Genomic DNA, 26,343 nt, shown 5'->3' with positions numbered 1-26,343 from the left:
ATTCATAAGTTTAAAACTGCGGCCAGGTGCGGTGGCTCACGCATGTAATTCCAGCACTTTGGGAGGCCAAGGCAGGCAGATCACGAGGTCAGGAGATTGAGACCATCCTGGCTAACACAGTGAAACCCTGTCTCTACTAAAAATACAAAAAATTAGCCGGGCGTGGTGGCGGGCACCTGTAGTCCCAGCTACTCGGGAGGCTGAGGCAGGAGAATGGTGTGAACCCGGGAGGCAGAGCTTGCAGCGAGCCAAGATCGCACCACTGCACTCCAGCTTGGGTGACAGAGCGAGACTCCGTCTCAAGGAAAAAAAATATATCTATCTATGTATATATATCTATATCTATATATATTTCATGTCATTCTAGGCAGTGTGATGAATCTCACATTGTCCAATGTGAATCTTCACTTTGTCAGGTGTACCCATGCTGTCTACACTACTCACCCATTAGTCAGTAGGCAGCTCAGTTATCAGATGTGCTGTTGTGGTATGGCAGTGCTTATGTTCAAATAACTTATTTTACTTAATAATGCTTTACTAATAATTACTTAATTATTACTTATTGTTGTTAATCTTTTACATTGCCTAATTTAAAAATCAAACTTTATCATTGGTATGTGTATATTAAAAACCCATCATATGATGGGTGATATGGTTTGGCTATATCCCCACCCAAATCTCATCTTGAATTGTAGTTACCGTAATCCCCATGTGTTTTGGGAGGGACCCAATGGGAGGCAACTGAATCATGGAATGATTAACTCCATGCTGTTCTCATGATAGTGAGTTCTCATGAGATCTGATGGTTTTATAAGAAGCTTTTACCCCTTTGCTCAGCACTTCTCCTTCCTGCAGCCATGTGAAGAAGGACATGTTTGCTTCCCCTTCCACCATGAGTGTAAGTTTCCTGAGGCCTCTCCACCCAAGCTGAACTGCGAGTCAATTAAACCTCTTTCCTTTATAAATTACCCGGTCTCAAGTATGTCTTATTTTGCAGCATGAGAATGAACTAATACAATACAACTAATACTAATGCTAATAAAATAGGGTTCAGTACTGTCTGTGATTTCAGGCATTTGCTGGGAATCTTGCAACATATCCCCTGAGGATAATGGAAGACTACTTCACAGCAAAAATTGATCATAGCAGAAGAAATACTGAAGTTTTGGAAACTCTAATTATAGGCCTTTCTGGAACCTGCTTCCTGCTTGTGTTGCCAACCTTAACTCTTCCATATTTCCCTTATTTTAAATTGCTACTGAAAACGATGAAGTCCTGAGCTTGGCAGTGGCTCCCACCTTTTTCTCCCTCCCTTCTTGGAGACATAAGAAACCAGTAAGAGAGAAGGCTAAACATTAGTCTGTGTGTCCTGCAGCCATAGAAATATCGTGACAGACACAATTTTGCTATACAGTTTCATGGAAAGAAGTTATTTAAGCAGTTATCACATACGTGGCCAAACACTTGAAAGCAAATGATTAAATGATGTATTTAAATGTCTTATAGTAATGCATGCTCAGTGGGCAGCTATTAGTCAAATTTTTATAGGTATTCATTTAATCAAAATCATACCATCTTTTGAATCTGGGAAATCCCGCTCAACTTAGCAGCCTGTTTTATCCTTTTGGAGTTGATTCTGTAAAAATCCAGGAGAATTTCTTCTCCTCTCAATCTTTAGCCAAAATATGAGAATTGTGGGAAATTGCTTATCCCCAAAGTCCATGTACCTGCACAGGCTTACACAAGTCGAGTCTGTAATAGAACTTAAAACTCTCCTGTTGCAGCACTTTGGGAATCCGAGGCAGGAGGATCACTTGAGCCCAGGAGTTTGAGACCAGCCTGGGCAACATAGCGAGACCCTGTCTCTCTGAAAACAAAAAGAAAAAGAAAAAGAAACAGAGAGAGAGAGAGAGAGAGAGAAAGAAAGAAGAGAGAGAGAGAGAGAAAGAAAGAAAGACAGACAGAAAGAAAACTTCCTCCTGAATGCTAAAGATATGCTACAGGTGTTCCTCCTCAAATAACGGCACTGAAATCACTGACCCTCAGGATGTATTTCTTTGATTTTTCATCGTGCCTTTTCCTGGGGTCTGGAGGGAACATACCATTGCTGAGATGGTTCCTTGGTACAGAGCCATATGGAGCTGCAGCCCCTCACCATACACCCCACAGTCACAAGTTCTCTACTTCTTAGATCACTTCATTGTGTTTTCTTACTGCCTTGGGTCATCACCAACGTGATTTTTAGTTTCAGTTACTGAAATGACGGTCTTGTAATGAGAAAAATCATAAAAGCAGGGGTCACAAACAATTTAAAGAATATAAAATATGTATGAAGTTTTTAATTGAAACACGGGCCTTTCCACAATGTAATGATAGTGGCTGGCCAACTTGGGCTGCCTCCTGATTTTTAGAGATATTTCTATTTCATCTCCATTTGGGGGTTCTTTTGGTGTAACACATGGGTTTGTGTTTCCATTTACCACTGTACTGGATGGTGTTAAATTCCTGGAAAGCCTGGGAACAGACTCCAGAATCTGAAATGTCTAAAAGCTGAGACGGAACCCCTGGGGTCATCTGGTGGAAATTCCTTTTTGATAGGTGGGGAAACAGAGGTCTAGAAAGTTGAAGATTCACTCAGAAAAAGAAAACAATCCATAGAAGAATGTCCAAGCCTTCTCACTAATAGGCCTGAGGTTATTCCTCTCTATGATGACCACAGGAGTCCCTGGGTCCTGGGACACTTTATAATTCTATATGTCTTTGTCTCTGTTGGGGAGAACCAGCAAGGTTTGGAGATTCCTGCTTCCTGAGGGCCCTGAATTCCATGGAGATGGACTCACTACACTTCTGCTAGTGCTTCTAGGAAGGGGAATGTAGAGGTCAAATATGAAAGAGTGGCCTGTGGCTAGGCTGCCTCTCGGTAATGAAACAGGAAGAACGTTTGATGAGAAGCCACACATGTATTTTGTCTTCCAAAGCTTTGGGACACTCACCAGCTTCCCTCAAACCTTCACTCCCCTCTGATGTTTCATTTGCACAGTCAAAGTGGAGTTGTGTTTCCATTGTGTTCCTGGGATGCCCTCAGGATTTCTTGGAAACCTCAAGCAAATGGTTAATTTGTGTGATCTCCATTTCTAGTCTCTGGAAAACCTGTGGCGAATATTCCACAATGGCCCTGGAATTTGGGGTGACTTCTCAGTGACCTGGCTTCCGTGGCTTCTCTGGCAAAGATCAAAGACTTCAAAACAGTTGGAGTGTGTGAAATGATTGGTAACTGTGCTCAGTTCTTCCATAGCTATTTGTTCTTGCAAGCCCAGGCTTTACATCTTTTTCCAAAAAGTGTACACGGCCTTCATTTCTCCAGAGCGGTTGAAAAGCTAATAGACATTCTCATTTTATTCCACCCCTGACTACAGGCAACTCTATTGCTAGATGAGTTTGTCTGAATTCCATTTGCTTAGGCCTTATGAAGTGAATAAATTTGAATTAATGTGGAGCTTTCTGAGGAGGGGGAAGATATGCTTTGAGAGGTTAAGCAATGTCTGTGTTAGTTTATATAAATGAATCTTTATGGGTGCAAATGTACTCACACCACGTTACCATATTGGCTTTATTAGTTTATACAAAAATTTCATTAAGTGATGTGAAAATATACATATGGGGATTTCTACAATGATTTTTCCTTTTGAACAGCCAGATATTTATGTTCCTTTGGGTTTCATTGGCACACAAATATATTTTCCTTCTTAAAGGTAACACTTGGAAGAAATATGCATCAAGAAGTATGTATATAACAACTCAAATTCCCAACAAATTACATTTGCTGTATTTGGTAACTCTCTAACAGTGTTTCTTCCATAGTAATTAGAGAAGAATTGAGATGTCATAACTGAAACTGATACTGCAGACGTAGTTGTTTCTTGGGAGTGGACGAGGGGCAGTGAGAAGCATTTAGCTTTTCTGTAAGTTGAAATTTTTGTTATTGTATTTTTATCTGTAAATGATTAGGAATGGAACTGTGGTGAGTAAACTCATGAATGTTAATATGACTATAGCTTCCGCTTCCATAACACTTAGTTATTCTATCCTTTATTACACTCTTACAGACTTTGATAGTTCAACAATTGGAGCTTTTAAACTAATGGAAGGCTTTCAACCAAGTAGAATGCCTTCATTACTAGCAAGCAGGGAGATCTGAATGTGAATTGAGGTGGTTTAAACCAATTTAAGGAAACATTTTTATAAAAGACTAATACCCATAATTTATGTTTATTTTCAGTTTTCTTTGATTTGAATACATTAGGGCAGGGATTTTTATTATTTGTCTTCTTTTCACATGCCTCACCCAGTGCCCAACTGCATTAGTCACGATAGCTTTGATAACAAACAAACCAGAAACCTCAGGGGATTCACACATAGAAGTTTATTTCTTGCTTATGTAAATGCCACTGGGTCTGGGAGCTCTCCAGGCAGTTCCTTTCCAATGAGTGACTCAGGAACCTAGGCACCTTTCATCCTATAGTCATGTCATTTAGAAAATGTAGCTTCTGGAATTACTACAAGGGGAAGAGAGAATGTGGGAGACTCATAGCCCCCTCTCATGTACTTTAGATGGGAAGTGACACACATCACTTCTGCTCACAACCCATTGGCCAAACCAGTCACGTGCCCAACACCAATTACAAGGGATGCTGGGAAATGTAGCAGAGTGCATGGGACACTCTGTGAGCATTACTGTTCCCACCACCTTAACATGTCATAGGGGCCTAGCAAATGCTAATTGGGAGAATGAATGAATGAATGAATGAATGAATGATGAATCCTTTTAAATGGCTTGGCATTGAGAGCATGCTATTGCTATTTTAAATTACTTGAAAAAGGATTGAAAATTGCTGGAGGAATATTAACCTTGAGGGCTTTTTGCATAAGTTTGCACTTTTTGTATGCATTTGCTGTAAGAGCTTGTTGCGTAAGTCTAAATGCCACACAATGATTTTTTTTTGAGGTCCTGATGCACAGAGCCTAAAAAATTTTTGTTTTTGATCCTAAAGGCTTATAAAGCAAATAGCATCTTGCAGTTGATTAGGTGGAAGTGTTTCTTAACCTTCACAGGGTGCATGGTGGGAACGGACCTTGTTAAGGTTACATAGAAGGTTAACCTCCATTGACAAGACAAAATTGAAGTTGTTTTCTCTTGCCACAGAGCAGTTCCCCGATCCGTATTGTCAGCACAGATGAGTTTATTCATTTTTTCCAGAGCATTATCTCAAATGAAGTGTCAAGGCACTAAATGGATTTACCTTCTTGTATTATTTTTTATTTTGATGTTTAATTTTTTATCCTATTTATTTATTGTCATATGAAGTTAAAACAACAACCACAAAAATAAATAGGGAAGTCTGAGAGAGAAAAATATCACAGTCTCGCCATCTTTCACCTTGTTTCTTAGTAGTTGTTGAAAAACCCCTAAGGAATGTCATTGCATTGTAATTTCTAATTTTTGTTTCCTTGACTTATGACATCTCATTTTTGTAACTTATTATAATTCAGATAATAGGTCAACTCATTCAAACATATTCAGAACACCTACTAAATACAAGACAATGTATGCTATAGGTATATTGTAATAAATGACTGCTTTTCTATAAGATATTGTTAAGTTGAAGTTCTGGAAAGTAGCCCAGAGCAACCCACCTAGAGTAAGCACTGAAATTGTTCACATCAGATTTCAAGCATAGATTCTGTCACCTACTAGCTGTAGGACCTTCAGATGGTTATGTAATCACGTTGTGCTGCAGTTTCCTTATGGGGTGAGATGGGTAGGAGGGTTTGAGTAAGACCTCAAGAGACCCTAAGCAAAGAAACACTATGGTACTCCCAGAATATCACCCTTAATGTAACTTTAAATAACATGGCCATTTAAAAAAAAATGACACAGGAACTACATAACACATTTTTTTCTGATTTTGGAAAACTCTGAATATGTCTAGAACAAATTTTCTTTCTGTTCCATTCTTCTTCCTATTCTCCATGACCCCCTCCCTGCAAACTGCATCAGGTATAGCCTGTTGGAAATCCAGCACTGTACATTAGGCACACCAGTAGTAAGTTTACTTGTTGAGTTATCACTTTTTTTTCCCTTTAATCAGAGAGGCAGCTCTGTGTTGAAGATGCTAGGTAGTGACTGGAAAAGATATTAGGAAAATGTGTTACCTTGGTCACCAGGGATGGGCATCATGACCTTTTGTGATAATGCATGCTGTGACCTTGGTAGTCTCTTGCCCTAATTAACATCCTGTGAGAAATGTGAGAGTACATCACCGGGGCAACTGGACCACTGTGATATTAAGTGTGAGAACATTCTAAATGGCAATAATAATCATGATAATGAGGCTACATATTCTATGTCTATCTTTTAATTGCTCCTTAACTCTTCTAAGTGGAAATGGTGAAGTTATTATGATGTGGAAACTAGGAAGTGATTTATCTCTTACTTAAATTGGACTTTGTGCAGAAACCCTTTTTAGTCTGTTGTGAATTATAAAAGTGTGAGAGTTCCTTTAAAGAAGAACCATTTAGGTAGATAATTTGTTTTTTTTGTTGTTGTTTTTTTTTTTTTTTTGAGATGGAGTCTCACTCTGTCGCCTGGGCTAGAGTGCAGTGGTACGATGTCAGCTCACTGTAATCTCCGCCTTCTGAGTTCAAGCAGTTCTCCTGCCTCAGCCTCTCCAATAGCTGGGATTATAGGCACCTGCCACTACACCCAGCTAATTTTTGTAATTTTAGTAGAGATGGGCTTTCACCATGTTGGCCGGGCTTGTCTCGAACTCCTGACCTCATGATTTGCCCGCCTCGGCCTCCCAAAGTACTGGGATTACAGGCGTGAGCCACCATGCCCAGCCCACTTAGATAATTGATTTTAAATACAATTTACTACTACTAATAGGCAACACCAAAAATATGGATTTGGCTTAGAGTCAGGGGTTATCATTATGCATGAAGTATAATGCTCTAAAACACAAGTACCCTGGTTGAGCCCTGTTCTTTCACATTTTGCCACTCAGTTTTGGATTCGGATTCATAGGAGAATTTTTAAACTTGAACCAAGGAAGTCTAGTTATCGGACACTAAAGGAACTCACTATAGGATGGTTGGTCTTGTAAGCTGGCTTTCTGGTTTGGACCTGCAAGCCACATGTTCAGATTCAACTTATGGTTCTTGAGTGTGAGCCATGTAGCAATTAATGTCATTTACACTGATGATATTATATATGATATGTTAACTCAGAAAGTCCTTATGAAAACCCTCTATAGCATGGTAAAATAGACACTTTTATTTATATATTTATTTATTTTTTTGAGACAGGGTCGCCCTGTCTTCCAGGCTGGACTGCAGTGGTGCGATCTCGGCTCACTGCAACCTCTGTCTCCTGGGTTCAAGCGATTCTTCTGCCTCAGCCTCCTGAGTAGCTGGGACTACAGATGTGCACCACCACGCTCAGCCAAGTTTTATATTTTTAGTAGAAACGGGGTTTCACCATGTTGGCCAGGCTGGTCTTGAACTCCTGACCTCAATTGATCTACCTGCCTCAGCCTCCCAAAGTTCTGGGATTACAGGTGTGAGTGCCCGGCCAATATACACCTTTTAAAGTCTTTGACAGACTAACAGTGACCCCCCAACAGCCCCTTCATTCATGAGGGTGGGCCCCAATAACTATGTATGACTTGACTCCATTGCTTCCTGTCCTGTCCGTGCCACCTGCATTCCTTTCCTAAGATTTGGGAATTGCACAAAAAATTTCAGCCTATTCTGGGCTACTCTCTGAGCAGAAAGACATAGACAGGGAGAAGCTGTGAGTGAGTAGTTCTCTTTTGTTCTATAAACGAATGGGCTAAGTAAGCCAGTCTATAAAGAGAAGACTAGTGCAAACATCTGGAGAGAAGTAGAAAGAAGAGGTGAGAGAACTTTGCCAAGGAGTTGGATGGCTTTTTTGATTCTGGTTCCAGGCCCTTCCTGACAGCTGGTTGCATGTAGTCCTTTGAATTCCATCAAGCACTTCCATATCTTTAAGATAAATTCCATCACTTCCAAAGAAATGTCTTAACTAAAATGAGTAGATGTTGTTGATGCTTTTTCTTATGGGAGGAAAACTGAGATTCAGGGAAGCCAACGTAATTGCAAGTGTTCACTGCAGTGGTGCTGAACACTTTGTCAGGACTCCAGCAACCCAAGTTCAATTAGAATAAAAAACAAAAAGAGAATTGATTGACTCACTTATCTAGGCGTTCTAAGATGTGACTGCCTTTCAGTATGACTTGTCAAGGATTTCACCAGAATCATTTGATCAAACTTCAGTCTTCCTTGCCAGCTCATGACTCTGTTTCTGTTAGGCCTTGTTCTCAGAAGAATGATCTCTATGTGGGGCAAGATGGCCACTGGCAGCCCAAAGCAGCAGCAGCACCACATCTTGTGACCCTTGACACAGGGTGCAGGGACCTCAGTCTCCCAGCATCCCCAGCATTCCCTGGAAAAGGACTCTAACGGGCCAGCCTGGGTCATGTGCTCTTGAGTGGAGTGTGGCTGACAGGGCCGTCTTGATTGATAGTCCCTCCTGTAGTGGAGAATGGGGATTCTGGTTCTGAAACAAGGGAGAAGAGATGCTGAGCAGGCCAGAGCAACCTATTCACAGCATTTGACTATTTTTCTACCTGATTAAAGAGAGAAATGCTGCTTAGATGAGTGACACACTTCCACGTGCTGTTTTTCTCCTTAGGTATTAGTCACCTCCTTTTCCTCCTACTCTAGAAAATAAGTCTTGATACAGATGACTGGGGATGAACTTATTATTCACATAACCTTATACCCACTATGATTCAAAAAGACAGTCCTGCACTTTGAGAGGCCAAAGTGGGAGAGCCCAGGAGTTTGAGACCAGCCTGGGTGACATAGGAAGACCCCATCTTTACAAAAAATGAACAAAATTAGCTGGGAATGGTGGCATGCACCTGTAGTCCCAGCTACTTTGGAGGCTGAGTTGGGAGGATCGCTTGAGCCCAGGAGGTTGAGGCTGCGGTGGACTGAAATTGTGCCACTGCACTCCTGCTTGGGTGACAGAACGAGACCCTGTATCAAAGAGGGAAAAAAAAAGACAGTCCTTTGCAAATGTACTTCTGTCATTAGTAGCAACAAGCATGGCACATCTTACTGTTGCTGGGGACAAGTCCTGGAGTGGAGACCTCTGCTCTTGGATCCATATTATTAGGATAAGTATGTTGACACAGTTTTTGACACAAGCCTACTTATTCAGATCACATTTGAGGGTCTCCCAACAGCCAGGCCCTAGAGTTCCAACTATGAACAAGATAAAAAAATTTGTCTTCATAGGGAGCTCAAGTTTCTAATGGAGGAGATGGACAGAAAGCTTAGGAACAATTTTTAGCACTTTAGGTATTGAATGCCATAAAGAAAAAAAAATGGGGTCATGGGCCTGTTGTTCAGTGTGGTAGCCACAAGCCATGGGTGGCTATTTAAAGTAAAAGTAATTAAAATGAAATAAAAGTAAAAAATCAGTTCTTCAGTCTGGTGACCTTTCACATGCTCAGGGACCACACGTGGCTGGTGGCTGTTGTATCAGACAGTGCAGGTGCAGAACATGCCCATCATCATACAAAGTGCTGTCGGATGGGGCTGGGCTTGGCAGTGCAGGAAAGGTACAGGAGGGTGTGTTTAGGAAAGGTCTTCCTGTGGAGCCAGCATTTGTGCGAAGACCTGAAGCCACCTGTACCAAGGTCTTGGGGAAATAGGCTTCCAGGCAGGATGAACAGTAAAGGCAAACACTCTGAAATGATAATGAGCTTTGTCTATTTGAAGATCCAAAGACGGCCTGTGCATCTGAATGAGTAGGAGAGGCAGGAAAGAGCTAGATCAAGCATGACCTTGGTTATTCCATACCAATGGGATGGGTTGCTTAAGCAAGGTAGTTTTATTTCATTTTAAAAGGATCATTCTGGCTGCTACGGGGCAGAGGGAAGCAAGGGTAGAAGGAGCACATAGGAGGACTTCAGAAACCAACTGATGAATGAAAGAACTGATGAAAGGCCCTGCCAGGCTGGGATGTCCATTAGTCTGATGTCTTCTTATGAGGGCTTTTTGGGTCATGATGGAGCCCTCAGGGGGTTCCTAGCTACCTTATGAAACCCCCGCCGCATCATGGCATTAGACTGACCAGCAGCCTGACTAGCCTCACAAGAGCCCAGGCCCTTAGACTCTACACAGTTCCCCTAACAGTTTGTCCTGACTCTCTAGGTCATAGCTTGGCTTACTAATGGCTGCCCTTAGCCCCTGTGAGCTCCTGCCATGTCCTCAGGCCACTGTAGAACATTGCTAAGCTGAGACTCTCCCTTCTCTCTTTCTTCACATTCCTTCAACAGTCTCTACTGAGTACCTGTTCTGTACTGTGTATTGTATTAGATACTGAGATTACAGTGGCACAGGAAGAAACGGCTATGATTCCTGCAAACATGTATCTCACACTGTAGAGTAGAGGCCCTATCAAATGAGTAATCACTCAGATAAGTGTGTGATGACCCCTAGGATAAGTACTATATGGGACAGGCTCGTGAGGCTCCAAGATCCCGAGTCAAGGAGTTCAGAGGCAGCTGCCGTGGGCACATGATAACTGAGCTGAATCCAAAGAGGAACCAGGATTGTGTGAGCAGAAGGTGGAGCAGGTGTCCTGGGCAGGGAGACCAGCATGGACAGAGACCACATGCATAGAGAATTATGGTGCATTGGAGCTACCAGCAGAGACCAGGGAGGCTGAATGGAGGGGACAGAGGGGAGGTGATGCTGGTGTGGCTGGCCAGGAGGGTAGAGACCAGAGTGGGCAGGGCCTTGTCTGCCATGCTAAGGATCTTGTCTTGTGTCCTAAGAGCAGTGAAAAGTCCCTGAAGGATTGCATGCAGGGAGATGGCCCACTCAGGTTGGTATTTCTGGAAGCTCACTCTGCCATAAGGAGATGATATTGAGGGGCTCAAAGTGGGTGCGGAGGGATCAGATGTGGGAGATGACTGTGTCTTCACCCTGCCTTTCAGCATTTCCCTCTGTCCTCTGCCTGTCAGCCAGCTCCACTGCAATAGTGACTGCTGCCATTTGTTGGAACCCTTGTAGGTAGGAGCACATGAACTTGCTGGTATTCAACACTTTTTAACCCACAGAAGGGTAGTTTTATACAGTTCAATCTAATATTGTGTGCCAGGCACCGAACTGAGTGCTTTTGACTCTTTCTCCATTTATTCCTCTAGGAAACTTGACTATAATATGGGTGGTTATAAACCCATTTGATGGATGCGGAGCTGAGAGGCTGTAGATAAGGAGCAGAGCTGGGGTTGGAACTCAGTGTACTGGAGTTAAACACTTCACTCCGTGGCCTTTAGAGTGAAATGCCCAGTGGCCGGCTAGGCCTGCAGAAAGCTGCACTGGAAGGCCTTCGTAAGTGGCTTGTTAAGTAGGCCATTAATACTTGCATTTGAATTTTCTCAGGCTGGAGATTCCAGATGGCTGGGAGAGGGATATTCATTATCTATTTTTTTTTTTTTTTTTTTTGAGACGGAGTCTCGCTGTGTCACCCAGGCTGGAGTGCAGTGGCGCGATCTTGGCTCACTGCAAGCTCCGCCTCCCGGGTTTACGCCATTCTCCTGCCTCAGCCTCCGAGTAGCTGGGACTACAGGCGCCCGCCACCGCGCCCGGCTAGTTTTTTGTATTTTTAGTAGAGACGGGGTTTCACGGTGTTAGCCAGGATGGTCTCGATCTCCTGACCTCGTGATCCACCCGCCTCGGCCTCCCAAAGTGCTGGGATTACAGGCTTGAGCCACCGCGCCCGGCTATCTATTTTTTTTTAAAGGAACTATGACACTTGAGGGATTATAAATGAGTTAATGCAGTGTTAATACTTAGAAATATTCTGGAACAGATCATTAAAAAAATCAATTTTCATGTATGAGGAGAAAATGAGATTATTGAGTAGTAACCAGACGACACTAAACCTTTGGAGAGGGGCATGACTTAGTAGTAATGTATGTCACTTCCCCAGAGGACACATGCACTGGGAGCTGGGTGTTTGCTTGGCTCATGTAGAACTAGTATTCCTACTAATTTTTATTTTTTAATCTAAGTTGTAAAAAGTTGGCCATCATCCCAGAGCCGGGAAGAAGAAAACAATAAGGAAAAAAGGAGAAAACCAAAACACATTAGGAACCTGCTGCAGGCACTGTGTGCTGACTTTTGCACATTGTATCCCATTCGATCACAGAAAGACCTGAGGAGGTCCCACTTCACAGAAAGAGAAACAGTCCAAGACTCGGAAGTAAGCACGGTTCCATCCCTGCGCAATAGGTTCCCATGCCCAGGCTCTCCGGGCCACACCAGGCGGGTTCCCACTTCATGAATGGAATGCAGGATTGAATCCAGGCAGAGGAAGGTGTCAACAGAATCAGGAGGTCCACCTAATTCTTCCCCTGGCTTGATCTAACTTGCCAGGGAGAGAGTGAGAAGGCTCTTCCTAGCTGGAGGTAAAACACAAAAATGTTTCCCTAAATGGTACAGACAAAGACAGCTATGTCTGTTCACTCATCCTCACGCCTTTCACTGAGGACCTCCGGGCACTGTGCCTGGTGCCAGGACTGTGGAGGTGAGAAAGGCTCCTCCACAGATGCTGGGAAGGACAGATGCTCCAGGAAACCAGGGATGCATAGGTGGCTGCCTGTCCTTAGGGAGCTCACCAGTGGAGTGAATACCATGAAGGAAAGGTCCAAAGAACCCACCAATTTCCCCCATGGGGAGAAGAGTTCAGAGGAAGCGGGGTTGCTGGGAAGGGGGAAGGCATCAGGGAGAGTGGGAGACCCTTGAGCCCTGCAGGTGTGATGGAGCCCATCACTATGGATTCCTGGTACTGAGTTCTTACTTCTTTTCCCTCTGCTGGATTCTGTGATAGGAGCTGGGCATACAGCTGTGAAGGAGTTCACAGTTACTCCACTTTACAGATGAGGAGACTGAGGCATGTATAAGGAATATATACATATCTCATTATCCTATCTATATTCTATTTTCTCTCTCTCTCTCTCTCTCTCTCTCTCTCTCCCCCCCCAATATTGGTTCTGTTTCTTTGGAGAACCTTGACTAATAGTCACTTATTGAGTGGGCACTGGCTTTGCTGATGATCATGTATTCTAGATCTATCTGCCAGGCTGGATTTTAGGAGTAGGACTTGTTCTTCGGTTCAGTGGCGCATCACTGTGAGAGAAGCTCAGGTGCACCTCTTAGGGAGTTTGCAGCCAGTTGGCTCTACAGCATGCATACAGGAAACAATGCGAGAAGCTGCAGGAAGAATTTAATTTCCATGTCAAAATGTGTGGAGCAGACTGCTTGCCTAGGAAACAAGCCCTTTGCAGTGGCACCTTGCATTTTTGTTATGCAACTTACCCTGCAGGAAAGGGAAGGAGAAGCTACCCTTGAAAACACGGTGTCTCAGCCTGGGCTGCACATTGAACTCACTTGGGGAGACTGAAAGAATCCTGCTGCTTGGACCCCCGTCCAGGGATTCAGAGTTCGTTGTTCTGAAATTTGGCCAGAGTTGAGAAGCACTGTCTTAGGACACCGACTTCTGAGATTAGGTGCTCTCACCTGGAAAGAGGGAACCGGAGCAGGGTTCAGAAAATGAGGGCTTGCAGGCCATATCCTGGTAGCTGCCTGTTTTTATAAATAAAGTTTTATTGGAACACAGCTACACCCATTTTTAAAATGTATTACATTTGGCTGTTTTTACTAAAACAGCAAAATTGAATGTTGCAACAGAGACTGTCTGGCCTGTAAAACCTAAAATATTTACTATCTGGGTGGTTCTTTGCAGAAAAAGTTTGCCAGCCTCTAAACTGGAGAGTAATGTGTTTCGGAGGATGTAGGTGGTGTAGGAGAGGCTGGGCCACCAGTGAGAAGGTAACACCCTTTCCTCTGGTTGAGATACAGACTCAGAAACTTTCTCAACACACACAGGCAGTCACTGCCAGCCCACCAGGGAGGACACTCAAACGGAGCCTTTTTGCTGTCTAGCAGTTCTTCCTGTAGAATCTGAAGCTTTGCTCTACATGGTGACAGGAGCCTAGATGAACTGGTGATTAGCTCAGAGCAGCTGGATTCTACAGGGGCAGAGGGCTGGAGCAGTGGATTCCTTTCTCCGGTGGCACCTCTATCAGAACTGAAAATTACCACTTTCTGTGACAGTGGCCTTAAAGGAGAGAAACTCTGTAGGAAAGAGGGATGCCCAGGTGGCCCTTAGGGAAGCTGCAGAACTGTCAAGGTATCACAAAGGCAGGAACCTTGTTCTCTTCTTCTATAGTGATGGCACAGACTACCAATTCTGGACATTTCTGGAGTTACCTTTACCCTACTACTCTGGAGTGACTCCTCTGTCCAAATTTGTGACAGAGGTCGTGCAACGATAGGACCATGGCCTCCTACAGCTTTCCCTTACCCCAGGCTATAGGAGCCATTACTTACAGCGTGAGCTTCCTCACCTCTGAGCAGCTTTCCTAGGCCTCACCTGGCCTGAAGAGTTGATTGTGGAGGCAGTTCTGTGGAGTGCAGGTCTTGTGAGAGGCCTGTGGATCAAATGGATTTTGACACTTTCATTTGGTCAGTCCACCAACAACTGATTACCAGTTGTCACCGCACCAGGGACTGGGAATACAGCAGTGAGCAAACACAGACATGGTTCCTGAAGTTGTAAAACTTGTGTCATGGGGCAGTTGTGTATGGATAAAGGAATCACACAAGTACCGGTAAAGTGAGCCTCATGTTGCTGAAATGGATAGCTACATGCTACATTTTGGGAGTGCTCCATGTGACCCCAAACCCCAAATATTCAAAGTGTACATCATACATTCTCAGAAAGAGTTAAAGACTCTGATAAGTCCTTCAATGAATAAACCTCTTTGCCTTTCCTTAAACTCAGCTCTCCCTGTGTTTGCCAAACTTTGTTCATTGAAAAAGAAAAAAACCTGTTTCCTTGTGAGTATGCTGTAGAACGACTTCCTGTTGTACAGCTCATTCTCTGGACTTGCTGCACCTGGGGCTGCATGGAGGGGGCCCAGAGAGAATGAAATGCCCAGAGAGAATATGCTACTTTAATTTCCATTTACATTTAATGTCATTTTTGTAGTTTCTTTTAATAAGACAATGGCAGGTGGTACCTATGAGTTATAAATAAATATGTATGTGGGAGATAATTGCTCAAAACTGTTTGTTTGTTTGTTTGTTTGTTTTTTTGGAGACGGAGTCTGGCTCCGTCACCCAGGCTGGAGTGCAGTGGCACTATCTTGGCTCACTGCAACCTCCGCTTCCCGGGTTCAAGCAAATCTCCTGCCTCAACCTCCGGAGTAGGCAGGGACTACAGGTGCATGCTGCCATGCCCGGCTAATTTTTGTATTTTAGTAGAGACAGGGTTTCACCATGTTGCCCAGGCTGGTCTTGAACTCCAGAGCTCAGGCAATCCACCCCTCTCGACCTCCCAAAGTGTTAGGATTTCAGGCGTGAGCCACCGTGCATGGCCTCAAGAACCTTTTAGTGAAAGGAATGCTTGATCAAAAATGTTTGGAATCCCTGGTCCAGAAAACAATGTCCAGGTGCTTATTCTAGTATTGAGGACCTTCTCTGCCCTGGCCTCCACCTATTTTTGTCTCTGAACTCCCCATTACCACCCTCTCATTCAGACAATCAGAGATACATCCTATTCTCTTCCCTAGTTACCAGCTCCTGTGCCTTAACTTCTCTTGTCTCCCTTCTTATCTTGGCATGTCCTAGTCCTCCAATTTTCAAGGCCCAGCCTCGTGCATGTTTGCTGAAAATCCCTTCCAGTCAGAGAAGGTTTTAATAATTTCTGTCCCTTGAATATCTCACAGCATCCCGCTGCCTGGATCGACCAACTACAGCCTGAAGGCCAAATCATTTTTGCAACTTTGTAATTTTCTGGTAAATGACTGGAGCACAGCCAGGCCTGTTTGCTTATGTATTATCTATGGCAGCTGTCATGCCACAACAGTACAGGTGAAGAGCTGCAACAAAGACTCTGAAGCCCAAAATATTTACTGCCTGACCCTTGACAGAAAAAGTTTGCAGCCCCTGCCCTATTTGAATTACTTTTGAATACTTACTCATTGAACCACCTTCTGAGCCTGGGCCTGGGCCAGTATCTGGTGAACAGCATACCCAGTACTTTGTCTCTAGTATTTTATATGTCACATTTTGTGCCCCTGGATTAGTTCTGTTGTGCCCCCATCACACTTAGTAGGTCATCAGACACACCCACAAAGAATTAAATTTACTCCGATGCCATGGAGAGCAAGGATTCAGAAATACTGAGGTGACTTGGACTAAACACGTCTTTTCCTGCATTGATCATATGGACAAAACCACTGAGCCTCATAATTAGAGCAATGCATTCCAAGAACTGAGAAATGATTCTTCTTGTTTGTACTGAATCAGCCTTTTCAAAATCAATACAGAACAGACAAATGGGTTTGGGGAGGAGAAGCAGAACACACAATCGTCCCTGGTAAATGATGAGCGCCATTGAGCAAAATCATGCTTAGGCTTTCATCCCTATTTCATTTGCATTCTGGGCAGCGCAGATTATTCAATTAAATGGCAGTTTTGAGGCTGCTTTCAGAGAGCCTGTGCGTGAATCATTATTGCATTGTTCTTTGTCAAGTAGGCTGAGGCTTCATTTTGCTATTTTAAATAACTTCCAGTTCTATGAAATGATGGAGTGAAGGCTTGAGTTTGGAAAAGGTAGATAATCTGTGAAGCGCCTGGGTCTATGGAAGTTTAAGACTTCCTTTAACAGGGTGCTGGATTAGTTCATTTTCACACTGCTATAAAGAATACCTGAGGCTGGGTAATTTATAAAGGAAAGAGGTTTAATTGACTCACAGTTCCGCATGGCTTGGGAGGCCTCAGGAAACTTACAATCATGGCAGAAGGGGAAGCAGGCCCATCTTACATGGTGGCAGGCGAGAGGGAGAGGGAGACAGAGAGCAAGCATGAAGGGGCACACTTATCAAACATCCAGATCTCATGAGAATTCACTCACTGTCATGAGAACAGCAGGGAAAACTGCCCCCATGATCCAATCGCCTCCCACCAGGTCCCTCCCTCGACACCTGTGAATTACAATTTGGATTACAATTCAAGATGAGATTTGGGTGGGGACATAGAGCCAAACCGTATCAGGTGCTGTGGGAAGAAGTGCTGCTGATATGTTTCCTAGAAAGCAGACTACTTAAAAGAAGGGGTCCTTCCCATTGGCATCGAGCGGTTCATGGGCTGGTTAAGGTATTTCTGCACAGTAAGGAGTGCCATTGATTGGCCTTTCAGCAGAAAAGTTTGATTTCTTTTGTTTCTGGGTGACATCTTGCAGTGAATTTTGCTTTAAAAAATGGTTAGGGATGGAATTTATTAACTTGTGTTCTGTTTCTACAAACTTTTTGAATTAATCAAAAAGAATTGAAAGGTCTTTTTTGACTTTAATTTTTTTTATTGAGGCATGAATTTCTATATGGAAAAATGCACAATTCTTTAGCATGCAATTCAATGAGTACTGACAAATGAATACACCTGAGGAACCCATGCATCACTGAGATAGGGAAATTTGGCCAGGTGCAGTGGCTCACACCTGTAATCCCAGCACTTTGGGAGGCCGAGGAGGGCAGATCACTTGAGGCCAAGAGTTCAAAATCAGCCTAGCCAACATGGTGAAACCCCATCTCTTCTAAAAATACAAAAATTAGCAGGGCATGGTGGCGCACACTTGTAATCCCAGCCGCTTGGGAGGGTAAGGCAGGAGAATCACTTGAACCCAGGAGGCAGAGGATTCAGTGAGCCAAGATCAGGCCACTGCATTCTAGCCTGGGTGACAGAGTGAGACTCCATCTCAAAACAAACAGACAAACAAACAACCAGATAGGGAAATTTCCAGGACGCCAGGAAGCTCTCTTGTGTACCTCTCTAGTTGACTCTCACTCTCCCTCCCAGAAGCAACTCCTGAGTGCCATCACTATTGAATGATAATTTTGCCTGTATTAGAACTTCATATGTATGGAATCATGCATATGTATTCTTTTGTCTCTGGTTTCTTTTACTCAGAGTGTTTGTGAGATTCATTTATCTTTTGAATGTATCAGTAAGTGGTTGTTAAGTAGTTATCCATTACATGAATATATCACAGATTCGTTAATTCTTTTACCTGTTAATGGATATTTGGGTTATTTCTAGTTTGGGGCTATTATGAATGGGGTTTCCATGAATATTCCCACAAATATTTTTGTGGGCATATGTTCTCATTTCCCTTAGGTAAATACCTAGGAGTGGAATTGCTGGGTCGTATGGTAGATATATGTTTAACTTTATAAGAAGCTGCAAAATGTTTTTCCAAAGTGTTCATACCATTTTATATTTCCACAAGCAATATATGAGATTTTTGGTTGCTCCAGATCCTTGGCAATATTTAATATTACCAGAATTTTTAATGTTAGCACTTCTAGTGGGTATAAAATGGCATCTGATTGGAATTTTATTTTGTACTTCCGTGATGACTAATGACATTGAACACATGTTGGTCTGCAAATTGACCATTCACATACTTTCCTTTGTAAAGTGTCTGTTCAAATCTTTTGCCCATATTGTGATTAATATTTTCAGTTGAGTTACAGGAGTTTTTTACATATTTTGGGCACAGGTCATTTTTCAGGTGTGTATATTATGAATACTTTTTCCTGAACAGTGGCTTTCATTTTTGTTTTATTACTGGTGAATTTGATGACCAGAAGTTTTGAGTTTTCATAAATTCCAAATTATCTATTTTTAAAATGGTAAGTACCTTCTATGTAGCCTAAGAAATCAGTGCCTTCCTGGAGGCCATAAAAGTATACTTTCCTTTTGTTCTAGAAATATTACAGATTTAGTTTTTTACATTTAAGTCGATCATCCATCTCAAATTCATATGTGTATGATGTGAGTTAGAGAATGTAGTTTTTAGTCATTTGTTTCAGCACAGTTTGTTGAAAATACTGTCCCCACTGAATTACCTAAGCACATTCATTGGATATCAATTGACTGTATATGTGCAGCTTTATTTCTGGACTCTCCTTTGTTTCAGTGATCTGTTTGTCTATTCTAATGCTAATACCATACTACTTTGATTAATTTGATTTAGAGGAAGGCCTAAAATCAGAAAATGTGAGTCCTTGGGCTTTTTTCTTCTTTTTAAAAATTCTTTTGAAAATCTAGGTTTGTTTTATTTATATGTAAAATTTAAAATCAGCTTTTCAATTTCTATTAAAAAGTCTTATATATATTTTGATTGGGATTTCATTGAATTTAAAGATCACTTTGGGAAGAACTTGCATCATAAAATAGAATTCTCCAATTTTTGAGCAAGCTATCTCTCTCCATTTATATAAGTCTTCTCTAAGTTCAAACAGAAATATTTTGTGGTTTTTAGTGCTTTGTAGTATACAGGCATTGTGCATAGTTTAATATACACCTATTGTAGTTTAATTTATACCTATGTTATTCTATGCTATCATAAATGCTATTATTTTCAACTTCAATTTCCAACTGTTTTATGTTAGTATGTTGAAATAAAATGGATTTTGTGTATTTATTTTGTATACTGTGAACTTGTTAACTCACTTTTAAGTTATATTATGTGAATTCCTTAGGATTTTCTATATAGACAAAATCTATATGGAAAAGTAAAGATAGGTTTTTTTCCATTTTCAATACCTATGGCTTTTATTTATTTATTTGTCTTACAGTATTTGCCAGACCACCATTACAGTATTGAATAGAAGTAGTAAGACAACCTTGCCTTGCTCTGGATCTTAGGGAGAAAACATTCAGTGCCTCATTATCAGTATAATGTCAGATACAGGTTTTTTTGTAAATGCTTTTCATTAGGTTGAAGATATTTTTCCTTATTTCAAATTTCCTGAGGGTTTTTATGATTAACAAAAATTGAATTCTATCACATGCTTTTTCCTTATCTATTTGATGATATGATTTTTCTTCTTTGTTCTGTTGATGTGGTGAACTATGTTGATTAATCAAATATTAAACCAACCTGGAATTCCTGGGATTAATACCATGTGGTCATGATGTATTATCCTTTTATTTATAGGTGGATTTGATTTAAAATTTTGTTAAGATTTTTGTATCTAGGCTTATGAGGGATATTGGTGTATAGTTTTTTGCTTTTTGTTTTAATGTTCTTCTTTGGTTTGGTGTCAAGTTTAGGCTACCCTCATTAAATTAGATGGGAAGTATTCTCTCCTCTAATTTTCCAAAAGAGTCTATATAAAGATTGTTTTTATTTTTTTCTCATATATTTGATAGAATCCATCAGTTAAGGCATGTGAACCTAGCTAGAGTTATTTGTTTGTTTTATCATGGCTATTAATAGTGAAATATTTCTAGGACCAGTTATATTTTGTATTTCTTCTCGTGTCTGTTTTAATAATTTCTGTTTCCCAAGGAGTTTGACATTTAACCTACGATATTGAACTTATTGGCATAAAGTTGTTTGTAATATTCCTTTATCCTTTCATTGTCTGCAAGATCTAGAGTAATGTTTCCTCTTTCATCCCAGATACTGGTATTTTCTGCTTTCTTACTTTTCTTCTTAATCAGTCTAACTAGACTTTCATAATTTTGTTAATTATTTTAAAGAACCAAATTTTGGCATTATTTATTTTTTCCTGTTATTTGTTTTGTTTTAAATTTCTGTACTTACCTCTATTATTTTATTCCTTCTTTTAACATTGAGTTTCATTTATTCATCTTTTTAATACCTTGTTAAGGTAGAATCTTAAGGTAGACTATCTTGAAATTTTTTTCTTTTTATATTATAAGCTTTTAAATGTGTAACTTTTTCTCTAAGCTCTGCTTTAGCTGCATCTCACAAATATTATATGTTGTTTTCATTATGATTAATTTCAAAACATTTTCCAATTTCCCATGTCATTTTTTTCCTTGACATATGTATTATTAATAAGCATTCTGTTTAATATCGACATCTTTAGACCATTTCCAGGTATCATCTTTTAATAAAATCTAGATATCAGTGATATTTTTCATATCAATATCATACATTGATTTCTAAATTTAGCCCATTATTATCAGAGAACATAATATGTGGATTTCAGTCATTTTAAAGTTATTGAGACTTATTTGATGGCCCAATATATGATCTAGAAAAGAATGTGTGCTCTGCAGTTGTTAGGTATGGAATTCTATAATTGTTAACTAGGTTAAGTTTGAAAGTAGTATTGCTACAGGACCAACCCCCAGTAAAATCCTGAGTGCTGAGTCTCTGTTAGATACCACTTCCAATGTTTTATTACAACTCATTACTAGAAGAATTAAGTATAATCTGTGTGGCCGGGCGCGGTGGCTCAAGCCTGTAATCCCAGCACTTTGGGAGGCCGAGACGGGCGGATCACGAGGTCAGGAGATCGAGACCATCCTGGCTAACACGGTGAAACCCTGTCTCTACTAAACACATACAAAAAACTAGCCGGGCGAGGTGGCGGGCGCCTGTAGTCCCAGCTACTCGGGAGGCTGAGGCAGGAGAATGGCGGGAACCCGGGAGGCGGAGCTTGCAGTGAGCTGAGACCCGGCCACAGCACTCCAGCCTGGGTGACAGAGCAAGACTCCGTCTCAAAAAAAAAAAAAAAAAGTATAATCTGTGTGATTGCACTGGGGCAGAACTCTTGGAAGCTTGTACCTGAATTCCTTAGGACTTTGCCTTATGTACCCCTTCCCTTTGTTAATTTTTATTTGGATCGTTGTACTATAATAATCTTTAAAAAGAACAAACTTTTGGTTTCATTGATTCTACTGATTTTCTGTTTTTAATTTCATTGGTTTCTGCTTTGCAAAATAAAAAATATACATTTTTCTGCTTTCTTTAGATTTGATATGCTCTTTTTTTTCTAGTTTCCTAAAGTAGAAGCTTAGATGATCGCTTCTAGATCTTCTTTTTTCTTCTGATACATGTGTTCAGTGCTATAAATTTACCTGTGAGCTTTGCTTTTGCTACATCCCACACCTTTTGATAGGCTGTATTTTCATTTTCATTTTTAGAAAAATATCTTGAGAATTCTTTTGAAAGTATGTTGTCTAATCTCCAAATATTGTGGTATTTTTTTTCAGCTATCTTTTTTTTGTTATTGATTTCTAGTTTAATTTCATTGTAGTCTGAGAGCAGACATTGTAGGATTTCCATTCTTTTAAGTTTGTGAAGATGTGTTTTAGGGCCCCTAATGTGGTCTATCTTGAATGTTCCAAGCAAGCATCTTTACATGCTTAAGAAGAATGTGTATTCTGCTCTTGCTGGATGAAGTATTCTGTAAATGTAAATTAGATCCAATTGATGGTGTTGTTCATTTCAACTATATTCTTACCAATGTTTTGTCTCCTGAGTCTGTCAATTACTGATACAGGGGCATATAAATCTTTAACTATGATAGCTAGTTCATCTGTTTCTCCTTGCAGTTATATCAGTCTTTGTTTCATGTATTTTAACACTCTGCTGTTAGATGCATACTACATTAAGGATTGCTTTGTCTTCTTAGAGAATTGACCTCTTTATCATTAAGTAATGCCTGCCCATCTTATTCCTTGATGATTTTCCCTGCTCTGAAGTCTTTTTTGTCTGAAATTAAACCAACTACCCTCACTTTCTTTTGATTAATGTTAGCATGGTATATCTTTCTTCATCTCTTTACTTTTAATATGTCTGTGTCTTTATGTTTAAAGTGGGCTTCTTATGGAAAAAATATAGTTAGATCTTGTATTTTAATCTACTCTGACAGCCTCTGTCTTTTGATTGACGTATTTATACCATGCACATTCAAGGTGATTATTGATGTAGTTGGATTTATATGTACCATATTTGTAACAGTTTTCTATTCACTACCCCAGGTCGCTAGCTCATGCGCTGTCCCTGCCTCCCTCCCTCCCTCCCTCCCTGCCTGCCTCCCTCCCTCCCTCCCTCCCTCCCTCCCTCCCTCCCTTCCTTCCTTTCCTTCCTTCCTTCCTTCCTTCCTTCCTTCCTTCCTTCCTTCCTTCCTTCCTTCCTTCCTTCCTTCCCTCTCTTACTTTTCTTTCTTCTACTCTTTTTCTGCCTTCTCTAGTTTTAATTGAACATATTATGTGACTTAATTTTCTCTCCTCTCTTAGCATATAAATTATGCTTCCTTTTACAGTTATTTCAGTAGTTGCCTTAAAGTTTGCAGTATGCATTTACAACTTATTTAAGTTCACTTCAAATAACTGTACACTACTTCATGTGTAGTGCGGGTATCTTATAACTGAGTGTCTTGGCCCATTTGTGCTGCTACAACAGAATACCTGAGACTTTATAAATTCTTCTTAATTTATAAAGAAAAGAAATTTATTTTCTCACAGTTCTGGAGGCTGGAAAGCCCAAAATCAAGGTGCTGGCGTGTTTGGTGTCTGGTGTGGGCTGCTCTGCTTCCAATATGGTGCACTCATACTGTATCCTCTTGAAGGGAAGAGTGTTGTTTCCTCACCTGGTAGAAGACAGAATGGCAAAAGGGACAGACCTTCTGTCTCAATCCCTTTTATAAGGACATCTAATCCTATTCATGAGGGAGGAGCCCTCATGGCCTATTCATCTCTTAATGACCACACCACTTACTATGGTCACATTGGAACACCTGAATTTTGGAGGGAACACATTCAAATCATAGTACAGAGTATTCCTCCCTCCAGTTTCTTACAACACTGCTATTACTCATTTCACTTGTCCATAGACAGTAATGTATTGAACAAGCTGTTATATGTTAGATTAGTTAAGAATAGCAAAATATCTACCTTCATTTATTCCTGCTCTAACACTTTTTTTTTTTTTTTAATAAGACACGTCTCACTCTGTCACCCAGGCTAGAGGGCATTGGCACAACAATCATGACTCAGGCTCTAGTGATCTTCCTGGTTCAGCCTGCTAAGTAGCTGGCACTACAGGCGGGTGCCACCACGCCCGACTAATTTGCCCGACTAATTTTTTTTTTTTGTAGAGACAGAGTTTTACCATGTTGCCCAGGCTGTTCTCGAACTCCTGGGCTCAAGCAATCCTCCTGCCTTGGTTTCCCAAAGTTCTGGGATTACAAGTGTGAGCCAGTGTGCCTGGCCAAACACTTCCTTTCTTATTGCAGATGACAATTTCTAAACTATATCATTTTGTTTCCTTCTTAAGAACCTTTAATAATTCTTGCAAGGCAAGTCTACTGGCAACAGATTCCTTCATTTTTGTTTGCCTGAGAAGGTCTTTATTTCTCCTTTACTTGTGAAGGGTAATTTCATGGGATACAGAATTCTAGGTCGATGGTTCTTTCTTTGAACACTTTTTAAGTGTTTCACTCCATTCTCTTCTTGCCTGCATGGCTTCTGAAGAGAAGGCTGATGTAATCATTATCCCTGTTCCCCTACAGGTAAGACTATCCCACCCTCTGTCTGGTTTCTTTCAAGATTTTCTCTTTTACTTTGATTTTATACAGTTTGAATATGATATGTGTAGATGTAAATCTTTATAATATTAATTGCGTTCAGTATTCTCTGAACTTCCTTGATCTGTAGCTTGATTTTTGTCATTAATTTTGGAAAATACTCAGCCATTATTATTTCAAATATTTCAGTTTCCATTCTTCTCAGTCTGGTATCCCATTACACATATGTTACACCTTTTGTGATTGTCTCACAATTCTTGGATATTCTGTTCCCTTTGTATTTTCTCTTCTTTTTGCGTTTCTTTTTGGGGAGTTTCTTTTGACACATCTTCATCCTCTGTGATTATTTCCTTCATTGTGTCCAGTCTACTAATGAATCAGCAAAGGTATTCTTCATTTCTGTTATAACGTTTTTGATTTCTAGCGTTTCACATTGATTCTTTCATAGAATATCCACCTCCCTGCTTATATTACCCATCTGTTCTTGCATGTTATCCACTTTTTCCATTAGCCTCTGGAGCATATTAATTGTAGTTATTTTAAGGTTCTGCTCTGTTAATTCCACCCACACCTGCCATCAGCCATCTCATGCAGTAGATTTAAGTACAGACTCAAGATAGATTACCTGTATTTGAATTCTGGCTCTCCTTATCAGCTGTGTAATTTTTTTGCAGGATGCATAAATTCTCTATTCCTAAGCGTCCTCATTTGTGAAGTAGGTATACTCATAAAATCCACCTCATAACATTGTTAGGTGAATCAAATGAATTAACACATGAAAAGCACTTAGAGTAATTTCTGACACAAAGTAAGCCTTCTGTATATGTGAGATGATGATCATATAGCCTTTTGTAAATCATGCCAGCACACTCCCATTTGAGGGCTTTCTCCTTGCTGTTCTTTCTTGGATGCTTCCCTGATGCTCACACCACTGGATTTCTCCCCTCGTTTAATCTCTATGTGAGTGTTGCCGTTGCGGCGAGACCTTCCCAAATGCCATGTATAAACACACAGTCCTTCTGAAGCTGCTAATCCCCTTACCCTGCTGTATTATTTTTCCAAAGCAAGCGTGATGATCTGACATATATTTACCTGTTATTTTTGTGTTGTTGTTGATTTTCAGCCTCCTTCAACTTGATATAGGCTGCATAAAGTCAGGGTCTCTCTTCAAAATTTAAAGAATTAAAACGTTTTTAGGGCAGTTTTCTCTATATGCACATAAGGAAGTACTGTGTTGCCCCTTGACATTTATGTTTTCTAGGAATATTTAGTGACATTGGAAAATATTTATATAATGCTATCTCACCTATGCAAAAGCAGCCGTGGACAGTACATAAGACATAAAAAGATTATGTGAGCAGGTCAGGGTCCACAGTGTAGGGGATGGCACATGGCCTGTGCCCAGGTCTAAGTGAGTTCACAGCCCTCTTCCCTAAGCCACATGTAATGTTTGTTGACTTTGTCTTTCAGTATGAATACTTCAATGCTGTGCTGATAAATGAAAGGGACAAAGACGGGAATTTTTTGGAGCTGGGAAAGGAATTCATCTTAGCCCCAAATGACCATTTTAATAATTTGCCTGTGAACATCAGTCTAAGTGACGTCCAAGTACCAACGAACATGTACAACAAAGGTAAGACTCCCAGCCGCTGCTCCTTTTAGAAGGTGAAGAGTCAGGGGGTTGAGAAGCAGGGGCTGACTGGTTTGGGATATAGTTTTGTTTTGTTTCGTTTTTTTTTGAAAAGCACAGTTATAAGCTGAG

General features: G+C 40.9%; 1 protein-coding gene across 2 annotated transcripts in view; it reads left to right on the top strand.

Moving 5' to 3' along the window:
- Positions 1–26,343, top strand: part of CACNA2D3 (calcium voltage-gated channel auxiliary subunit alpha2delta 3) — a 930,450-nt gene that overhangs the window by 343,799 nt on the left and 560,308 nt on the right. For both annotated transcript variants that reach the window (XM_025377234.1, XM_025377233.1), the window contains exon 5: positions 26,052–26,214. In XM_025377234.1, coding sequence (XP_025233019.1) covers positions 26,052–26,214 — 163 coding nt within the window. The remainder of the gene's footprint in view (positions 1–26,051; positions 26,215–26,343) is intronic.

This window comes from Theropithecus gelada, chromosome 2 (assembly GCF_003255815.1).
Source record: "Theropithecus gelada isolate Dixy chromosome 2, Tgel_1.0, whole genome shotgun sequence".
Classification (NCBI taxonomy): domain Eukaryota; kingdom Metazoa; phylum Chordata; class Mammalia; order Primates; family Cercopithecidae; genus Theropithecus; species Theropithecus gelada.
Note: the sequence above shows the minus strand (reverse complement) of the source record. Positions and strands in the feature narration are given on the sequence as shown.